The sequence below is a fragment of the Megalobrama amblycephala genome, linkage group LG12, assembly GCF_018812025.1.
Source record: "Megalobrama amblycephala isolate DHTTF-2021 linkage group LG12, ASM1881202v1, whole genome shotgun sequence".
Lineage (NCBI taxonomy): Eukaryota > Metazoa > Chordata > Actinopteri > Cypriniformes > Xenocyprididae > Megalobrama > Megalobrama amblycephala.
This window is the reverse complement of record NC_063055.1, coordinates 30,724,934-30,741,709: the sequence shown is the minus strand read 5'-3', so window position 1 is coordinate 30,741,709 and position 16,776 is coordinate 30,724,934. Positions and strand designations below refer to the sequence as shown.

General features: G+C 40.5%; 1 protein-coding gene across 1 annotated transcript in view; it reads right to left on the bottom strand.

Moving 5' to 3' along the window:
* The window catches only part of LOC125280190 (H-2 class II histocompatibility antigen, A-U alpha chain-like), a 28,582-nt gene extending 25,575 nt beyond the window's left edge, over positions 1-3,007 (bottom strand). Inside the window, exon 1 of the mRNA XM_048210537.1 lies at positions 2,888-3,007. Coding sequence (XP_048066494.1) covers positions 2,888-2,972 — 85 coding nt within the window. The 5' untranslated portion in view covers positions 2,973-3,007. The remainder of the gene's footprint in view (positions 1-2,887) is intronic.
* Positions 3,008-16,776: the final 13,769 nt, after the last annotated feature.

Genomic DNA, 16,776 nt, shown 5'->3' with positions numbered 1-16,776 from the left:
CTCATAAAGGGGAGTTTCGATATCGGCCTAAACGTTTTGAGATACTGACTATCCAAGTTAGTCCCGCTTGAACTCAAGTGGTACTATGCCAGATTGTAGGCTACTGTTGATAATTAAAAGAATGCTAGGGCCAAGGACATGCATTGCTTCATTTAACAATTTAGTAGGGAGGTCATCATAAATGGATGTAGTAGATTTTAAATGCAAGACAATGCTCTCCAACTGTTCCAAGGAAACCAACTTAAACTGTCTCAAAACTGGGAGAGAAGATCTCTCTATTATATTAAACACTGTGTGCCCTACTCCTGATATACTCAACCTGATTAGATCCGCTTTGTCCACAAAAAACTTCAAAAAAGTTTGGCATAAGTCATGAGATGGTCTTACAAGTACACTTTTAGGCGGGTTTAACACCTTATCTATGGTAGCAAACAACACTTTAGGGTTGCTCACCCCTTGTGATACAATCCTTGAGAAATAAGATGATCTTTCTGATTTGACTGCATTTTGATAATTCAATTGGGCACCAAATGGTTCAAGGTCCAAATGACAGTTTCAGTGCAGCTTCAAAGGGCTTTAAATGATACCAGACGAGGAATAAGTGTCTTATCTAGCGAAACGATTGGTCATTTTAAAAAATGCCATTCTGAGCTCTATCTGAGGTAAAAGAAAAAACATGAAAATAAATAAATATAGACATACATACACACATACATACATACTTACATACATGAATGAATGAAAAAATTAATGTGGAAAAAATACATTTATACATAAAGAAATAAAAGTATGAATAATTTATTTTTGTACATTTCTTTGTATATTTATGTATTATTTGTTTTTGCTTTTTACATTTCTTTGTTTGTTTGTTTGTTTATTTATTTATTTATTTATAATTTAGGCACACCTGGCATTACATAATTAAGGCCATGACTTCACATCACATTCCCACAAGTTAATATGTCATGGCCACAACAAAACTAAGTGAATTGAACCTCTGTTACAGGGCACAATTAATAGATTTAAAATGTATATCTTGCATTGATATTGCACTGCTTTTGAATAACCTGATTGTTGTAATTGTTAAACTACGGAGCCCCGCACGTCACCCATAGGAGAAAAAAAAACAATCCGTGCCGACGGTTTTGCAATCCGTTCCCTCAGTTTATAAACCGTACCCACGAATTCTTAAACTGTTCCCTCGGTTTAATAAATCGTGCCCACGGATTAATAAACCGTACCCACGAATTTCCAATCCGTGCGCTCAGATTTTGCAAACCGTACCCTCGGTTTTTAAATCCGTTCCCACAAATTCATAATCCGTGCGCACGCTTTCACAATCCGTTCCCACGGTTTTGTAAAAACTGTACTCACGGATTCATTTTAGAAGAAGAACATAGTATAGGCCTACTTTACTACAGTAAACTGCAGTGTATATTGTAGAAAACTTAGTTCAATATTGGGTAAAGTAATTGTTTATATTACTATAGTTGTTATATTATCACAGCAACTATAGAATTACCACGATAAATTAATTCAGGTACTTCACTATATATGGTTAAAAAACACTATAGTATTTACTATAAATTACTATAGTATTTTTTTCACCTGGGCCAGGTACGTGTTAACGAATCTTATTGTTTTATTGTGTATTATTCATCAAATTATATTAACTGTGCTTCAAAATCTTGTGTTTATTTGTGATAATCTTAGCACTTTATTATTATCGCCCAATAAACCTGGCATTGTGTATTATGACTGACTTTTAATTTCTTTGTTCCTCTTTTCTTCTAAATGCATGTAGCCTAAATGTAACAGTAGGCTAATAATAATAACAACAACAACAATTATTATTATTATTTATTGTATTTATTATTTAAATGTATTTTTTTATTAATTATTTTTATTCATTCATTATTTTTATTATTTATGACTATAAATGAGTGCACTTAAGACAGTATGTTTATCATAAAATAATTAATGAATGCTTTATTTAAAAAAAAAAAAAAAAACTTTTTACAGTTTTAGAAATGTTTGTGTACTATTCAGTCTGAACATGAAGACTTGTTTTGGTGGTTTTATTATACTAAGCTTTTTACCCAAAATGGACTTTAAAAGATAAAAATAACGGAAATTCTCAAATGAATTCTGAATGGAAGTTCAGGAAATTCTCCATTTTGTAAAATAAAATAAAATAAAGTTTATTGCATCCCGCACCTAAATAGGTGGCCTGGTTGAATCTGCCGGCAAAGATTGGAGGCGGGGCCACAAATCCGGCAGTTTTTACAAAACCGTGGGAACGGATTGTGAAAGCGTGCGCACGGATTATGAATTTGTGGGAACGGATTTAAAAACAGAGGGTACGGGTTTGCGAAATCTGAGCGCACGGATTGGAAATTCGTGGGTACGGTTTATTAATCCGTGGGCACGATTTGTTAAACCGAGGGAACAGTTTAAGAATCCGTGAGCACGGTTTATAAACTGAGGGAACGGATTGCAAAACCGTCGGCACGGATTGTTTTTTTTTTCTCCTATGGGTGACGTGCGGGGCTCCGTATTAAACTGAATGAACTTCATTCCCTATTGCATTTTACTGATTAAGTCTAATGTTCTCATTACATATTTATACTGAGAGTTTTAAAAAGTACCACTTACTTGTGGATAACACCAAAGTGATTAAAAAATATATACAAATATTTTGATTACATTTGCCTACATAATAACCTGTTTTTAAACAATGACAGTCTGAAGGAAACATTCAAATCCACAACATTTGATGAATGACTAGTAACTGAACATTTGTAACAACAGACGTTTGCTATTTTAACACTTACTTTAATACAATAATTCTAATTAATAATACAAGCAATTAATTTAAAAAACTTACATGCAGCACTATTTGAGAGAACAATGGTAAGGGTGAGAATGGTTCTGTGCAGCTCCATCTTGATAGATGACAGATGAACTAACATCAGAGGAATATTTAACTGAGGTGAAAAAAATAAAAAATAATTATTTCCTCTCAAGGCGTTTATCCACTCAGAGGTTGACTAGACACTGTTATGCTGCTGTATCTAGGAAGAATAAAAGTTTTTCCTCTTTTAGCTGCCAAGCTTCTGGCTAATCTTATGTTATGATTCTTTAAATATGCAAGTGTAAGAACAAAAATGCAAAAAAGATTGATGTGCTTTGAATTGACTGTTATTTTAACTGTTGAAGAGTAACTAATTAAAATAAAATTTAGAACATTACTGACAGTCCTTTTAAATAGTGCAGTTTTTTCAGTAGTAAGCAACAAATACACTTTTTAACAATAGTGAGTGTGACAAAATGTTTTTACTGCTTTTTTACTGCAAATTGCTGCTTTTTACTGTATACTGTGCACAGGTTATGTGAGTGTTAACGATTTACACAGCATGCATTGAATACCCGGAGGGTCTATTAAATATGTCAAAATGTGAAGTGTACAGTAAGCAGTGGTTCTCACTTGAGAGAACGACTTAATCAAGTCTTCAATGCTGTGGGAATGCCTCTGATCAGATCTGACCTGATCAGATCCACTTTGTCCACAAAAAAACTTCAAAAAAGCTTGGCATAAGTCATGAGATGGTCTTACAAGTACACTTTTAGGCGGGTTTAACACCTTATCTATGGTAGCAAACAACACTTTAGGGCTGCTCACCCCTTGTGATATAATCCTTGAGAAATAAGATGATCTTTCTGATTTGACTGCATTTTGATTCAATGGGCACCAAACGGTTCAAGGTCCAAATGAAAGTTTCAGTGCAGCTTCAAAGGGCTTTAAATGATACCAGACGAGGAATAAGTGTCTTATCTAGCGAAACGATTGGTCATTTAAAATTATAGAAGGTTTAAGTTTTATAAGCACAAATGGTCGCCTTGCTCTGTTCTGCGATGCGCGTTTGTGACGTCACGTAATACGCAATTATGTTGAAAAGGTCACGTTTAACGTAGGCGGAAGTAATGAGTCAGTGTTTAAGAAGCGGAAGTAAGCAGTGGTTCCCACTTGAGAGAACGACTTAATCAAGTCTTCAATGCTGTGGGAATGCCTCTGCGTGATTGCATCTTGAAGCATGTGTAAAATTAGTCCAATGGCGTGACAGAACATCATAGGCAGGTGATGTCATGATCAGGAAACTATAAAGCATACCCAGACCTTGCTCCAGCTTTTTAGAAGTTAACGCAAGACGATCACAGACATGCAGGAATTATGGCAATGCAACGCAGTGTCTCATTCCCTACTCAGGGAACCATGGTTACATGTGTAACCTGAGACATTCCCTTTTGAGGGGACTCGTGCTGTGTCAGAGTCTTCAATGCTGTGGAAAAGTTTATACCCATGCCGCCGTACTGACAAGTGCCTGTCTGTGTGAAACCCAATAGGTCCTTTTCACAATGACGTCAGTTAATGTCTGCCTATCCGCAGAGGCGAATCAGTTGTTCTGTCTTACTTTTGCACTGGCGACTTCTCAGGAAAATGCTTTAATAACTTTAAATGCGAACTGTTTATGTCAAGAATTTACACGATCGGGTTCCTCTAGTAACGTTATTTATTATTTCCTTTCTGTAACTGCCTTGCTTAGGGTTTGCGCTGAACAGGCCTCAGCCTCAAAGTGCCACAAAGAAATCATGTGACCAACGGATTCCTCCCCAGAGAAGTTCCATCAATAGGTACATGATAAGCAGAAACAGCTGCTGCATACACTTTATGGTGAAAGGAGATAATCCAGTGGAGAAACAAGCCTGAAGAAACTCTTAATAATGAACCCACAGGGCAGTTAACTGGGTCTAGATGACAATCTTCACACCAGGAAGAATAAACCTTCACTTAATGGCACACAGTTTCCTCGTAGTAGGAGCTCTGGACTGGAGAATGGTCTCTACCACCTTGGTGGACACTCGTGCTGTGTCAGAGTCTTCAATGCTGTGGGAAAGTTTATAACCATGCTGCCGTACGTGTACAGGAGCCACATCTGTACCATGGCATCCAGTCAGAGAGGAGCTGGATGAGTGAGGGAGAACCATAACTTACAGTCCCAGGTGAAAAAAAGTACACTTCTATAATATACTTAAAGTGCTCTATTTTTGTGCACTAATTTTGTACTTAATATACTAAAAATTCTTCTTTAGTACTACTTAAGATAATCTTATGAACATCTAAGTGTAGTTAACTGTGCTATTTTGAGACAGCATGAAATATGAACTAAAATATGCTTTTAACATACTATACTAGGACCCCAGAGTGGAGCCCAGATAAAGATTATAAAATCTAATGAAGGTATGCTGAGAGGACCACCCAGCCACATCACATATCTCATTGAGTGGGACCCTGAATTCAAAGCCTTTGAGGCAGCCATACACCTAGTAGAGTGTGCCCGGACAGCCAAAGGTGAAGGCTGCCCAGATGACTTATAAGCAAGAGAGATGGCTTCGACCACCCATTTGCTTATTCTCTGCTTAGACGCAGGGCCTCCCTTCTTAGGAGACCCATAACAGACAAATAACTGTTCACTTTTTTACCACAGGGCAGCTCTGTGGACATAAGTGTCTAAAGTCCTAACAGGTCAAAGCAGATTAAGTTTTTCCCGATCCAGATATGCAAAAGGAGGAGGAAAAAAGGCCTGCAGTACATTGGTGGGGACCCTGGGTATATACCCAGGTCTAGGATGCAGGAAATACCATACCAAATTCCAGACATGAAGGAGCAACAGAACGTGCTTGAAGATCTCCAATTCATTTAAAAGATTATATAGCCAACAGGAAGATGGTCTTTAGAGTGAGTAATTTCTCAGACACCTCCTCTAAAGATTCAAAGGGAGCCTCAGCTAACCCTTCCAACACAATAGTCAAGTTCCAGACCGGAGTTCTTGTACATACAGAAGGCCTCAGCCTCTGGGTACCACGGAGAAAGTGTATAACCAGTCTCTTCCCACAGAAGATCCCCCCCAAAAGAGCATGATAAGCAGAAATAGCTGCTATATAAACCTTCAAAGTAAAAGGAGATAGACCATCCGAGAATTTTTCTTAACCCTCTGGAGTCCAAGGCTGATTTGGGGTCCTGGAGAAGTTTTGACATGCCCTGACATTTGTGCTTTTTTCAGTTGTTCATAAACATATTAATGTTAAACGTGTCATTACACTGTATTCAGCACAAACTGGGCTGCCATAATATGTGAGGAACATTTATGTACATGTTTTTATTTTTTAAGGAATAACATATATACGTGGTTATTGAAAAAAGTCACTGAAATAATGCCAAAAAACTAATGTTATATATATTATAAGACTTCTGAGTATTTTTTTTTAGAATTTTTGCTTCAAAATGATGTAAAAATTATCCTACTCGTTCATATAAAACAATATAGATATTTAAATTTTGTAAGACACTTTTTGTCAAGAAACACAGTATGCGTGGAGGTGTGAATCATCTTGAATAATGCTGTAATTCACACCTGAGAAGACAAAAGATTTGCATAATGACCTGTAATGACCTGCTTATTATTTAGCTCTTTCAGTCAGGTAGGCTATGTGAAAAAACCCTCTGTGATCATGTCTCAAGCTCTTCATGGTGTATATCAAACATACAGAAAAAAACAGCAATACTGTGAAATATTATTACAATTTAAAATAATGGTATTCTATTATATACTTTAAAATATAATGTATTTCTGTGATGTACATGTACATGAAATGTCTGAACAATTATGTTACCTCTATGGCATTTCATATAGCCTTTTAGCTTAAAAGCATGCACATATGGAGAAATATTGATGGATTCTCATATGTATGTCAATTTTCTATACAGAGGAGTAATATTTATTCAATATTTATTGTCATCACTATGAACGCTGGATACTGTGTTTTCAATTCATACTTGCAGCCGGAGGGCGCTCTGTACACTTTTAGTCCACAAATTACTCCAAAGAAGAAGACATCCCATGTAACATTACAGGAACTAAGAGATCACTAACCATGGCTTTAACATGCACATAAACACTTTTGAAGACAATAAATAGACGATTGAGACAATGTAAACATGTATTGCCTCAGAAGTTGTGTCTGAATAGCGCTCGCTCCGTGGGCATGGCCGCATTAGCGGATAATGAGCTGAATCACGGACGTCTGACATGGCTCTGTTTTCCTACAGATTACATAAACAGAGAATATTTGTTTTCGATTTGACTTACACGATTTAAAACCTGACATTTCAAAGTTTATTTAGACATAAGTCTCATTTTTGTGTCATTAGTATTCACTAAGTTATAGTTCATTTTCTGAGAACTATCAGATTGGACTTCGTCCAGAGGCAGATGACAGATCATGCATCATGTTAGTTTTCTTTATTTTGCAAAAAGCACATTTTGTTTTTACTCTGATTATATACAAATAAAAGAAGATATTCTAAAGTTTCAATTGATATATTACTTATGTAAAAAATGACAGAGTATTTTAAGTCTGTTTTGCTACAATGTGAAAAAAATTCTGCAAAACGCGCTGGCGCGTTTCCCGACTCCAGAGAGTTAATAAATTGCAGTACGTGACAGATAGAGGAGTGGAACAGGTCCACCTGAAGTTGACTACACCAAGTAGCAAACAGCTTCCATTTATACGCACAAAGTTTTCTTGTAGAAGGAGCTCTGGAGTGGAGTATGGTCTCCACAACCTTGGTTGGCCCCCTCAGAGGCCAGGCCCACAGTTTCTATAACTCCAGCAGGGTTGAATTATCATGCTGCCCGCTTGAGACAGAAGGTCCTGTGGGGCTGGATGAGTCAGAGAGTACCACAATGGGCAATGAGGTCTCTTCCGAGGCAAACAGGTGCATAACCTGATATTGCTGAGTTCAACACATTCCTGGGTCAACATTTTTGTTGATCCTGGAACAATATTCAAATCAACCAATCAGATTTGAGGGACAAGTTTACAGATTATGTCAAGTTTAGGCTTAAAATCATGAATTGGTGCATCTACATCAGTGTTATTCATCTATCATTTCCCTCTGATTTTTAGGATAACTTATGGGTAGGTTTAGGGGTAGGAATAGGGTTAAGACTAAATTTTTAGACTAAAATGTTGTTCCAGGATTAACAAAATATGTTGACCCAGGAACGCATCTAACTCAGCAATATCAGGACTTGCCAAACAGGTCGACTTCTGTGCGACCGAAATTCTTCCAGATGAGCTCCACCATCTCTGGGTGGAGTCTCCATTCCCCAGGCCCCGGCCCCTAGGATGTCTTCCCTCACATTTTGATGCCCTGGGATATAAGCTGCTCTCAGGGAGAGGAGCTTCCCCTGAACCCACAGGAGGATCCGATGGGCTAACTTGCACAACTGGCAAGACCTCAGACATCCGTGATGGTTGATATAAGGTCTGGGAGGAAGTATTTGAGTGCTTGAAATACCGTCATTTCCAGACGATTTATGTGCCAGGAAAGTAGATGGTCCTCCCAAAGACCCTGAGCCGGGCGACCACTCATGATCGCCCCCCAGCCTGTGACAAATACAATGAGCCCCCAACACAGGTCCCTGGGACAGGAACCAAGCCTTCTTCCACATGACTAAGGCATGGAGGGATTGCTGCATGACCTTGATCAGGATTTCCCCTGGGAGAAAACCCCTTGGTCCTGAGCCACCACTGTATGGGTCTCATGTGCAGAAGGCCAAAAGGTATCACGTTGGACGCAGCTGCCATCAGACCCAACAGTCTCTGAAACTGTTTTAAAGTGTGTGATTGACCTAATTTCACCCCATTCACAGCCAAGAGAATGGAATTCACCCAAGCAGGAAACAGACGTGCCTGCATCGTGGTGGAATCCCAGACTACCCCTAGATAGCCGGTAGTTTGAGCTAGAAGAAGTACACTCTTCTCGGCATTGAGTCTTAGGCCTAACCTTCTAATATGGACAGAACACCATCTCGATGTTGAACTGCCTGTTGCTTGGATCGAGCTAGAATCAAACAATCATTGATATAACATGCGGATGCCCTGGAGTCTCAGGGGAGCCAGAGCTGCATCCACGCACTTCGTGAAGGTGCGGGATGAAAGTGCTTGGCCGAATGGAAGAACCTTGTATTGATAAGCTTCGCCCCCGAAAGCAAATCTGAGGAACTTTCAGTGCTGAGGATGGATGGATGGATACATGAAAGTAAGCATCTTTCAGATCTGTTGTCACAAACCAGTCCTCGGACCTGATCTGTGTGGTGATCTGTTTGAGTGTAAGCATCTCGAACTTAAGCTTGTGCACTGAGTGATTAAACATGGATAAATCTAGAATATGAAGCAAACCTCCATCCTTCTTTGGAACAATGAAGTAATGGCTGTAAAACACTGACAGCTTGATGGGAGGAGGAACCCTTTCTATAGCTCGTTTTGGCAAAAGTGTCATAACCTCCTGTTCCATTACCAGAGTCTGCTCGGGGTCCACCACCGTAGGGAGGACCCGTTGAACTAGGGCGGCCGAGACCCGAACTGTATTCTTTAACCCTTTTCTATTGTGAGCAGCACCCATCGAGAAATATTGGGGAGAAGTTTCCATTCTGCCAAAAACTCTACTAAGTGAACCAGTCTCTCAAAACTGGCCTCTGGTGTTTTTTGTGCATTCGACTCGGTGCCCTGAAGCGGCAAACTGGCAGGGAACAACCAAATTGAACGCTGGCTGGCCCTCTTCAGAGGGTCGGTGGGGACCACTGCAACCTGAAGCACATGAGGTGGCAGGGTTAGCAGAAAGGCCTCCTGAGGGCATCGGAGAGGGACAGGTACCATATAGTGTGATACGGGACCCTCTCCAGAGGGGGCTGCCCTCAGAAGTCCTGCACCACTGGCGTCAGGATTCTTTCATGGCTTCCTCGCGATATTGACAGTCCGCAGATCTGTCTTACCCTTGGAAGACTTTAACTGTGTCACCCATCCCGGTCCCCAAGTTTTTTGCAGGGAAGCACGGGTGGTGACACTCTGCTTTTGTCGCGCTCTATGCGCAGAGGAGCTGCTTGATGGCCGAGACTGCTCACGCTCAGCAGCCTCGGGGGTTAGACAGTAGTGGAGGAGGAACCTCTGGAAGGCCGCTGACTGTTTTCTGGCTTCCTGGAACCTCTCAACAACCGAAGTGACAGAGTTGCCGAAGCCCAGGGAAGACAGCGGCGCATCCAGGAGAACACTTTTCTTTTTTCTTTTCTTTTATGTCAGATAGATTTAACCATAAATGCCTTTCCATGGCCACCAGAGCTGCCATAGACCGGTCGATTGTTTTAGCCATCTCATTGGTGGCCCGGAGAGATAGATCAGTGGCTTTTCTGAGTTCCTGGATCATTTCAAAACTAGCCTCACCACTCTCATCTATTTCCCCCAGCATGCTGCCGAATAAGCTTTGACCACCAGCGCTGATGTAGTTCTTAATGGTCTGATGGGCAGTGTCTGGGATTTGAGGGACGATGCAGACTCTGGATCTTCTACCAGAGGCATCGCCCAATAACCATATTATTTTAGCCTGTGGGCGGGCAGAAAGTGCTTATCCAGCTTGCTTGTCTGAAGTGCTTCAGCTCTTTCTGCTGGCCATTCAATTTTTAACTTTGCTACTGCCCTGGTCACAAACTCTAGCAGCTCCTCATATGCTGGAGATGAAGCACCGATGTCTCTCTCCAAGGGGAAGCATATGTATATATGCTTGGGTGTACAGAAAATACTCTTGTTCTCAGACGAAGAGATATTTTCAGGCTGTACATGTAGCAGACAGACAACACCAAAGTTTCCTGGTCCGTGATGTCACCCGCTCTGACGTCCCGTCACCCTATTTGTTCGATTTCAAAAGTGCTTCAAGATGTAATCACACATATGTGATCCAAATGCATTTGACGCAGCGTCTATGTTCCCATGAAAGGATACTAAGGATAATTCTGTTCTCCTTTTGGGTGGTGTCTCTTCAAGACATCTGAAAACCCACTCATCTCCCCCCAAAACAGGTGATGGTGTAGTAAATATTTGCAATCCTTTTTTTTTTTCTTGTCTGGGTATTTAAGGTAAAGTGCAAAGCAGTCATGTGGGATCTTCTGTAGCCAGAAACCCCTATGCAGTGATGGGTGTCTTAAAACACTAATCCACCACTGTGTGTATCTAAATTGGCTTCTAATTGGTTATTTGTGTAATTGGCATGATACATTTTTACCTGACAAATAAAATGTTACTGGATTCTCCTGAAATCATTATTACTAGTAAATTATGGGAGGCTAAGGTTACTGTAAATATGTGTCCAGGGTAGAACTGAAGGTGCAGGAATGAAGGAGCAGTAGGCACTTCATCTGAAGACCTTTTGACCTTCTGTTTACCACTGATTTAGCAAGGTGTATGGAAGTGGCTAATTTAAAATACACTTTTGTTTGAGTGAGCAGTAGGCAACCGACTAAAGGTATTAGCTAACTTATTACACCCTCCGATGAAGATCAGACTGGCGAGTTAACCCCCTCGAGTCGGTTCACGCATCGGCGCGTGATGCAGGATTTTTTTCACATTGCAGCAAAACAGACTTAAAATACTCCTTCATTTTTATGTCTTTTGACATAAGTAATATATCAATTGAAATTATAGAATGTCTTATTTTATTTGTGTACACTCAGAGTAAAAACAAAATGTTGTTCTTTTTGTAAAATAAAGAAAACTAACATGATGCGTGATCTCTCATCTCCCTCTGAACGAAGTCCAATCTGATAGTTCTCAGAAAATGAACTGTAACTTAGTGAATACTAATCACAAAAAAATCAGACTTATGTCTAAAAAAACGTTGAATTGTCAGTCAGTGTAAGTCAAATCAAAAACAAACATTCTGTGTTTATGTAATTGTGACGAGCAGGGCGGGCAAGAGCCGTGAGGGAACGGCGCGAGGCCGGTGACGCAAGTGATAACGAGCATCACCTGTGAGGCGCACCGGCCTTGAATCTCTCACGGAGGAGCTCCGGAAGCATAAAAGGAGGAGTGACGACAGTGAAGATGGAGAGAGGACCAGGCCTGGATTTTATTTTATATTTTATTATGTTTGTGTGGCCGGCAGACATCTGTGAGGGTCTGCCGGCATTACTTTCGTTTTGTTCTTTGTTTATTTTATTAAAGTTTTGTTGAATGTTCGCCGGTTCCCGCCTCCTTCTTCCCGTATTAACGAACTGTGTTACATTGGTGCTGAAACCCGGGAGGAAGGAGGGACATGCTGTCGAACAGCCCTCGCTGCTGAGGGGGATTGCGGTGCCGCGGAGTTCGGGCAGCGCGGGAGTGAAGACCGTGAGAGGCTGCCCGAGGTGGTGGTACTGGAGCCTTGTGAAAGGTGGGACAGAGACCCGGATGCCGTGCTCCTGGGACGAGGTGCGGTGGCTGCCGTCCTGGAGGGAGTGGAGGAGTCGCCGCAGTCCGCCGTGGGCCGGAGCCTGCTGCCATCAGCCATGTAGGGGAGGAGCAGGGGACGGGGGACTCGCTGACGGCTGCCCTCAGCCGGAGGAGCCATCGCCGGCTGCCAGGAGGCAGTCGAGGATCGGGCCGTCCACCGTGCGTCCAGTGCCATCGCATGGCACCGCGAGGAAGAGCCTCAGTGTCTGGGAACCGGACCCAGAATTTTTTTTTCTTTTTCCTCTCTCCTCACTCTTTCTGTCGCTCACCTTGCTTTTGTCTCCTTTCTCTCGTCTCGTCTGTCCTTACCCCCAGGTGCTGCGGCCGCCGAGACAGGCCCCCGGGGGGGAGTAAGTGCAGTCGCGGGAGTACCCCCCCGCCTGCTAGGGGCGATGGGGGTATGTGACGAGCAGGGCGGGCGAGAGCCGTGAGGGAACGGCGCGAGGCCGGTGACGCAAGTGATAACGAGCATCACCTGTGAGGCGCACCGGCCTTGACTCTCTCACGAAGGAGCTCCGGAAGCATAAAAGGAGGAGCGACGACAGTGAAGATCGAGAGAGGACCAGGCCTGGACTTTATTTTATGTTTTATTATATTTTACTTTCGTTTTGTTCTTTGTTTATTTTATTAAAGTTTTGTTGAATGTTCGCCGGTTCCCGCCTCCTTCTTCCCGTATACAAACTGTGTTACAGTAATCTGTATGAAAAGAGAGCCATGTCAGACGCCCTTGATTCAGCTCGTTATCCACTAATGCAGCCACGCCCACGGAGCGAGCACTATTCACAGGCAAATTCAAAGGCAACACATGCATACATCGTCTCAATCGTGTATTTATTGTCTTGAAAAGTGTTTATCTGGATGTAAAAGCCATGGTTAGCGACTTCTGGAAGACATGCAGTTAGTTCCTGTTTTCTTTTCTTCTATAGATGCATTTTAGATGAATGCATTTTAGATGAGTTTTTGTTTCTTTAGCGCCCTCCGGCTGCAGTATGAATTGAAAACACCATTCATGGAATAGCCTCTTCTTCTTTAATTGAATTTGTGGACTAAAAATGCACAAAGAGCGCCCTCCGACTGCAAGTATGATTTGAAAACACCAGCGCTCATAGTGATGACAAAGAATATTAAAGGTGCCCTCGAATGAAAAATTTAATTTATCTTGGCATAGTTAAATAACAAGAGTTCAGTACATAGAAATGACATACAGTGAGTTTCAAACACCATTGTTTCCTCCTTCTTATATAAATCTCATTTGTTTAAAAGACTTCTGGAAAACACACAGATCTCAACATAACACCGACTGTTACGTAACAGTCGGGGTGTACGCCCCAATATTTGCATATGCCAGCCCATGTTCCCAACATTATGAAAGGCATTAGACAAGGGCAGCCAGTAACGTCTGGATCTGCACAGGTAAATCAACAGACTAGGTAAGCAAGAACAACAGCTAAAAATGGCAGATGGAGCAATAATAACTGACATGATCCATGATAGCATGATATTTTTAGTGATATTTGTAAATTGTCTATCTAAATGTTTCGTTAGCATGTTGCTAATGTACTGTTAAATGAGGTTAAAGTTACCATCCTTTCTTACTGAATTCATGGAGACAAGAGCCGTCGCTATTTTAATTTTTAAACACTTGCAGTCTGTATAATTCATAAACACAACTTCATTCTTTATAAATCTCTCCAACAGTGTAGCATTAGCTGTTAGCCACGGAGCACAGCCTCAAACTAATAGAGAATCAAATATAAACATCACAATAAATACTTTACTCACATAATTCGAAGCATGCATACAGCATGCATGACGAACATCTTGAAAAGATCCATTTGAGGGTTATATTAGCTGTGTGAACTTTGTAAATGTGCTGTAATATAATCGAGAGCTCGTGTGGCAGGGAGCACGCGAATTAAAGGGGCGGCGCGCTGAAAAAAATCAGTGCATAGTTAATGATGCCCCAAAATAGGCAGTTAAAAAAATTAATTTAAAAAAATCTATGGGGTATTTTGAGCTGAAACATCACAGACACATTCAGGGGACACCTTAAACTTATATTACATCTTGTGAAAAAGCATTCTTGGGCACCTTTAAATAAATATAACTCCTCTGTATAGAAAATTGACAAACATATTAGAACCCAATATTTCTCCAAATGTGCATGCTTTTAAACTAAAAGCCTATATTTAGACTCTTTGCATCACATAAATACATTATATTTTAAAGTATAATATAAAACCATTATTTTATATTGTAATAATATTTTTCTGTATGTTTCATATACCATGATGACCTTGAGACATCACAGAAGGTTTTTTTCACAGCCTACCTGACTGAAATGCCTCATTAATATGCAAGTCATTTCAGCTCATTACTATGCAATTCTTTTGTCTTCTCAGGTGAGAATGACCCATTATTCATGATGATTCACGCCTCCACGCATACTGTGTTTCTTGACAAAAAGTGTCTTACAAAACCTAAATCAATATATTGTTTTATATGAACAAGTAGAAAGGATAATTTTTACATAATTTTGAAGCAAAAACTCTAGTCTGCAACATACAATACCCAGTAATATTGTAAACACAGATATAATATACTTTTTTTGGCCTTATTTCAGTGACTTAAGTTTTTTGTTTTTTCAATAACCACGCATAAATGTTATTCCTTCAAAAACACAAACATGTACATACATGTTCCTCACATATTATGGTAGCCTAGTTTGTGCTGAATACAGTGTAATGCCACCTTTGTCATTAATATGTTTATGAACAACTGAAAAAGCACAAAATGTCAGGGCATGTCAAAACTTCTCCAGGCCCCAAATCAGCCTCAGACTCCAGAGGGTTAATGTCTGTGAGTTTACCACAAACCCAGGGCTAGTATATCTGTGCGGCATTGCGTCCCTGATGAACGAATAATTGAAAGTATGGGATACCCATGTGATACTGTCACATAAGACACATGTTTTATCTGCTCATTATATATAACATGATGGTTTTATGTATATTTGAGTTTTAATTGGGTTACATGTTGTCTTAGCCATTTTATTCCTCTTACCTATTTTAATGTGTGTATGTCTTTAAATGTGTACGGGTCTGCCTGTCATGTGACTGACCATGTGACAGAACCAGGAAGTAAGCCAGCATAAAGGAGGCAGCATGGCAAACAATCAATCTCTCATTACAAACATACTAGCTAGACAGTGGAGTTACATTTTATGGACTTACCTTTCCAGCAAATCACTAGTGATGTCCAAATGAAGCAATGAACCAGTATTGAACCACTTCATCAATTGTATTGAAAATGGGTTCATTTATTCAAAGCTTTGTTTCATTGACATCTAGTGGCGAAATTGTAGATAGCAAAATAATGTCTGTATGAGTGTAACTAGGGTTTGTGTGAATGATGTAAATAAACTTTGATTGATTGGTTGTTCTACAACAAACCTACATCTTGTGCATCAGTTTAGGTGTCTATATAGTCATATTACGCGCCAAAAAAAGCTGCTGAAGCGTGCGCGCAGCAAAGTCTCGCGTCACAAAGCCTCGCGTCACAAAGCCTCTCGCGATGCGAAGCAGTATCGACTGGTCTGAATCAGTCACGTGATTCACTCAGAGAACCGAAGCGGTTGCTGCTTCGGACGTCAGCGGTCACGTGTGTTTTTCCGCACCAAAGCAAGCTTTGAAGCAGTAGTTCAAGAAAAATCCTGCTTCCAGTTCAAAGCTTGTGTCGGAGCATCGGTGTCAGACGGCCATCACTACAAATCACACTCTTCATTGGATTATCACTTCTGTGGACTTTGTATATACACCAGTGGACACTTTCACATTGGGACTTACATCACGCTAGGATTCTTATGGCTTTAGGGTATGGTGCAAATGGACTCCACACTTTTAACAGCCTAAGTTATTCTAGTTGTATTGTGTTGTTTTAAGTTCCTTGTGAATATTGTAAATCCACTTTATTTATTAATTTCTGTTGTCTGTCTCATCTTTTTAAACACTCATAAACTCTCACACATCTGACCCCATTTTAATTAATGTGAATTCATCCACTTCTCTCAAAATACATGAAAGTAAGTGAGCCAGTGAACTAGGGAAGAATAGAGTAAGCCTTTAAAGGGGTGGTTAAAGTCCGCGTGAACCGGAAGTTGCAAACGACTTTTCTCCAGTGTTGTGACGTATTTCCAAGTGAAACAGAATATTGAACAGAGGGCAGAGTTTTATTTTAGCGCTTCTCCTCTCCATCTCTCACTCACAGCAGACTAACGGTTTCAGAGGAGTGGTTTACGCGGTTTCAACCCAAGCCGTCAAACTGACGTTATCAGAGAAGGGGCACCGTTGCAGAGGGGAGGAGCATTTTTAGATTTCAATTAAATATTACGAA